General features: G+C 37.5%; 1 protein-coding gene across 1 annotated transcript; it reads left to right on the top strand.

Annotated features, from left to right (window-relative positions):
• The first annotated feature begins 4,128 nt into the window (after positions 1 to 4,128).
• Positions 4,129 to 4,533, top strand: LOC147860304 (uncharacterized). The gene has a single exon (XM_087324104.1). It carries the CDS (start codon positions 4,129 to 4,131, stop codon positions 4,531 to 4,533), a length of 405 nt encoding a protein of 134 aa, XP_087180230.1.
• The last annotated feature ends 998 nt before the right edge of the window (positions 4,534 to 5,531 follow it).

Here is a 5,531-nt window from a genome sequence, read left to right as displayed (position 1 = left end):
AGATATGGCGGTAAAGGAACTCTAAGAGACTTTGCTTTTGCCATATTAAATCTATTAAGCACTTTTTCAATGTACTTTTCTTGTGACAAATACAACAAATTGTCCTTTCTGTTTCTACTAATTCTCATGACCAAAATATGCTCTGCATTTCCCAAATCTTTCATAGAGATGACTGATTTCAATTGATCTTTTAGAGCATCAAGACTAGTCTTTCTTTTCCCAACTAGCAACATATCATCCACATATAGAACAAGTATGATGGGACTGTCATCGATATCCTTTTTTGTGTATAAACAATGATCTACATAGCTATGATCAAAGCCTTGAGAAAGCATAAAAGTATCAAACTTCTTATACCACAGTCACGGTGCTTGTTTTAGGCCATACAAGCTACGTTTTAGTTTGCATACCAAATGTCCTTGTTAGGGACTACAAAACCCTTAGGTAGTTTCATGTAGATCTCTTCATCAATATTACCATGCAAAAAAACGGTCTTTACATCCATTTGGTACAAATCCAAATTAAGCATTGCAGTAAGAGCAAATAGCACACGAAGTGTGGTCATCTTCACAACAGGAGAGAAGACCTCTTGGAAGTCAATACCTTCCTTCTGTGCATAACCCTTGGCAACTAATATTGCCTTGTATTTTGGTTTCCCTTCAATTTCCTTTACCTTATAAACCCACTTATTTGGAAGAGTTTTCCTTCCTTCGGGTAAGGACGCAAGATCCCAAGTATCATTTGCATACAAAGATTTTATTTCTTCTTGCATTGCAAGCTCCCACTTACTGCTAAGTTCACATGACATTGCCTCCTTATAAGTAAGAGGTTCACCCTCATCTGACAGCATGACATAATGCAAAGAGGGGTCATATCTATATACCTGCCTCCTTGAACAATTAGACCTACGTACCCAATGATCAATATTTTCTGGGATTGGTTCTAAATCTGGAGGAAAATCAGTTTTAGCACTTTCTGGCTATTGCAAACCATGTCCAGCATGTTGTTCGACATCTATATTTTGTTCTTAAGTACATTCATCTCGTTGACCAATACTTCATGAGCATCTCTTTGCTGTCCAACTTCTTCTAGCTCAAAGATAACCAGTCGATCATCATATTCAACCTTTAATATAGCATCATGAGGTTTATTTTCAGATTTTGTGGATGGTTGTAATTGCTGAAATGTAACGCTCGTAGAGTTCCCAACAAAGGAACAAGCATTTTTCAGCAATTTTTCTTCATTAAAAACAACATCCCGGCTGCGTACAATTTTTCTGGACTGAGGTAACCAATCCTATAGCCCATTTCACCTTCATCACCATAGCCCATAAAAATGCCCATGGTGGACTTAGCATCGAGCTTATTTCTCAGCTCACTTCTAATGTGTACAAAGGCATCACCACCGAAAATTCGTAAATGGTCATATGAGGTTGGTTTGCCAGGACTTGTTAGGAGAACAATTACATATATGAACCGTGGTTTTTAATGCTTCTCCCCAAAATTCATGAGGGAGATTAGCTGTGGACAGCATGCACCGTACTCGCTCACACAAGGTTCTATTATATCTTTCTGCCACCCCATTTGATGAAGGGTTATATGGAGTTGTAAGCTCTCTTTTAATACCATGTAAGTCATAGTAGGACTTAAATTCTGCAAATATAAACTCACCCCCATTATCTGTTCTGAGACATTTCAGTTTTGTCCCTTTTTGGGTGGTCACAAATGCATGAAAAGATTTAAATGGATCACCTTTCTTTTTCATGAAGTACACCCAAATCTTCCTAGAATAATCATCGATAAAGGAAATAAAATATGCAACACCACCCAAGGATTTTACAGGCATGCTACATACATCAGAATGCACCAAATCTAGCACATTTGGTTTACGAGAGACACCAGAATAATAAGATTTTCTCATTTGTTTGCCAAATAGACAATCATTACAAAAAATCAACTTTGATCCTTTAACATCAAATCTTTTTAGAGCGGAAAGGATTTCAAGTCCTTTTTGGCTCATATGTCCTAATCTCTTATGCCAAAGCTCTAAACGAGAGTCAAATTCAGCAATAGCAAGAAACTTTCAAGTAAAAATTTACATTGCAAACATTACAGAGTGCCCTTTTTGCAACCTTTCACAATAACCATAGTTCCTTTCTTTAGTTTCCACAATCCACCACCGAATAATGTGGTGTAACCATGCAAATCCATCTGTCCTACAAATAGCAAACTTTTCTTAATGCCAAGTACATACCTAACATCTTTGAGCACGAGCTCTTTACCATTATCTAAAGACAAGTGTATGGTTCCAATACCATCAATATTGCAAGCACTATTGTTACCAAGATAAACTTTTCCATAACTGCCTGTGTCAAATGTGGAAAGCACTCCAAACATGGAGTAACATGAAAAGAAGCCCTAGAGTCTACTATCCATGTCTATGTCAATCCATCATCGATTGACAATAAAGCATCAATAACATCTGTTTTGGTGATTTGCATGTCTTGAACATGAGCTATGAAGGCATCACCTATAATACAAAGTACATCACCATCTTCACCAGATAGGTCTTCAATGATAACATTTGAAGCCATATTAGCTTTCTGTGTTGTATTAAATTTATCATCTTTATTTTTCTTCTCTCCTACATTCTTCTTCCTTTCTAGTTCCATCTTCCAATATCTACAATCAAGTTTCTTATGACATTTACGGCCACACTAATAGCATGTGATATCTTGTTGTTTTCCTTTCCCTCTACTCTTACTTCTATTTCTTTGTCCTACATTTAGGTTCCTCTTATCATATCTTCCCCTAATATTGTATGCTGAACCACTACCTTCTCCACTAGATTGTCTTCTAATCTCTTCACTAAGAATAGAGCCCCCCGCACACCATCGAAGGTCAAGGTGGGGCTATTAGATAGTGAAACAACTAATGTTTCCCACGAATCGGGTAAAGTCATAAGTAGGAAGATAGCTTTGAGCTTGTCATCAAAAGCTGGTAATCCTGAATCTTGTAGTTGGGAGAGAGTACATGTGAATAACGATAGATGCTCTGTTGCACCTTTCGACTCATCAAGCCTCGTACTGACAAGTTTTCTCATCAAATGCACCTGATTCACAGCAGTAGTATTCTCGTAAGTTGTCTTAAGATTCTCCCAAACTTGATGGGCAGTAATCAAGCCCTTTATATCTACAAGAATTTCATCAGAAATAGCCATTTTAATATATGTAATGGCTTTCTTATTCAGAGTGTTCCAAGCATCATTTCCCGTGCTCTCTGGTTTCTTTTCCACGAGAGCATCTTCACAATCTCTCAAAAAGAGGATGCCCAACATACGCTCTTTCCATAATTCGAAACTTTTTCAATCAAATCTCTTGATTTCAAAGAGGTTTTTCATTTCAGTTGAAGTGGAGGCCATTGCTCCCAAGATTTATGATAGATGCCTTCAGAAAATTGAGCAAAATACCAATAGGAAAGGGTCTGGCAGATTTTATTTTTATTTTTTTAAACTGTGTTTTCTGTTGATTCTGAATCTAAAACAAAACAACAAAGCAGAGGAAATAGATTTGGCTCTGATACTAGTTAAAGGCAAAGAGGGATGTTTGAGGGATGAGCTATTTATTGATGACGTTCAGTAAACAAGATTGTAGTAGAGATGAGAGTAGAGACACAAATTTTTGGGTGTACCCAACCGCCTTGATTGGTACTCAAGAAAAAAAAGTTATTATATTAGTTAACCCTACAAAGAAAGAGGTGTGTTCACATTACAAAAGGAGGTGTCCTGTCCAGGTGAACAATGTGTTCACATTACAAAAGGAGGTGTCCTATCCAGGTGAACAATGTGTTCACATATATGAATAATTACCTAATTTGTGAACTACGGGCCTTTACACCTAACACTTACTACAAAGATAATTGCTAAGCGTATTAAGGACACCTTTTTGGGATGCATACACGTAAACCAAAACGGGTTCATTCCCCGAAGGCAAATTACAGATAATATTGCTATGCCAAATACACCAAACAAGATGTATTGCTCATGCAAATTGACATTGAAAAGGCTTTTGACACCATCTAATGGGATTTTGTGGCAGCCACAATAGTCAAACTAGGATTTGGTCCGAAAATGTCTCAAGTAATCTATTGGCTTTATGAGTCTGGCACATCTTCATGCATTATTGAGGGTGAATTGATAGATTCATGGAGCTTAGCCAAATTAGTACGACAAGGTTGTCCTGTAAGTGCGTTGTTGTATGCAATTGCAACTCATCCACTCCTATTGTACATGGATCATCTAGCATCAATTGGTCAACTTCATGGTTTGCAAATGAAAGACGAACATGATTTCATGGCTCAGGCATTTGCAGATGATGCATCATTGTTGTCACAAAACAATCCAAATGATATGAGGGTGATTATGGATGCCCTCAACTTGTATGGATTAGCTACTGGATTGCATGCTAAGTTCAACAAGTCCAAACTTCTACCCTTGACACCATATAGTTGGCATCAACTTCTGTGGCCAGGTTAGGTTGTTAGCCCAAATGAAATGGTTAGACTTCTTGGCTATCCATTGGGATGGAATGCAACAAGGAAAAGAAAGGTTGAATGGGTTCTGCAAAAAGTGAGACAAAAACTAAGCTATTGGAAGATTGCAACATGGCCACTCCATGTCAAATTGAGGATAGTGCAATCTATATTCATGGCTTAAATGCAGTATTACTTAATTATGATTGATTGGCCGAAACACATGATACAAAAGATTAACTCAAAAATCATAAGAAACTTTTGGTGCTCTAAGCAGTCGCATAGAGGTATATGACTTCTATCACTAGAGAAGATATGCACTCCACGATTGAGTGGAGGGCTAAATTTTCTTAATTTGCATTTGCATATGTTGGCTAGAAAAGCGATTTTTTTGCCGAAATTTGCTGAAAAAACATTGCCTTGGGCAAGAATGCTATCTGATATGTTTGATCATTTGAAAACTAAGTCATTTAGCTCATGTGAAACTAACCATTAGGATGTAATGTTTGGAAAGCTTGACGGGCACATCAAAGGTTGTCTATTTAGTTCAAAGATTCTAGAGCACTGGAATGATGTATTGCACCACATAAAATGGAGAGGTAGGAATTCAGTCGAAAGCTTACACTGGAGTGCTATATTCCCACAATCATTAGCTGAACAAGAGCCTAGGAAAGCTTATTTTTTAGCAAAGAAGGGGCTGAAAACAATTGCAAATGTGGTAAATGACCAAGGTCACTTATTGCACTTCAATGACATAACATGTCGTTATAATCTTGGACCACATCATCGCGTTATCTGGAATCAAGTCACTGAGTTGGTGCTTTCCTTAGTACCTGTGCCACCTCTCAATGGAGATCGCAGGATTTAGGATTGGATGTTACAAAAAGGGAACATTGTTATTCCAATGCATAACATTACAACACATTCAGTGTATATGTTGTTGCAACCTGTCCCATGGTTTCACGAACATGCAAATGCATTATGGCACTACACAAAACGCAA

Source organism: Azolla caroliniana, unplaced genomic scaffold (genome assembly GCF_043228905.1).
Source record: "Azolla caroliniana isolate FFs.n. ecotype wild unplaced genomic scaffold, voAzoCaro1.0.p SCAF_9, whole genome shotgun sequence".
NCBI classification, from domain to species: domain Eukaryota; kingdom Viridiplantae; phylum Streptophyta; class Polypodiopsida; order Salviniales; family Salviniaceae; genus Azolla; species Azolla caroliniana.
This window is presented reverse-complemented; position numbering and strand designations above follow the sequence as displayed.

Coding starts and splice junctions, on each gene's coding strand:
- LOC147860304 (XM_087324104.1), top strand. CDS start 4,129: ATGTCTCAAGTAATCTATTGGCTTTATGAGTCTGGCACATCTTCATGC.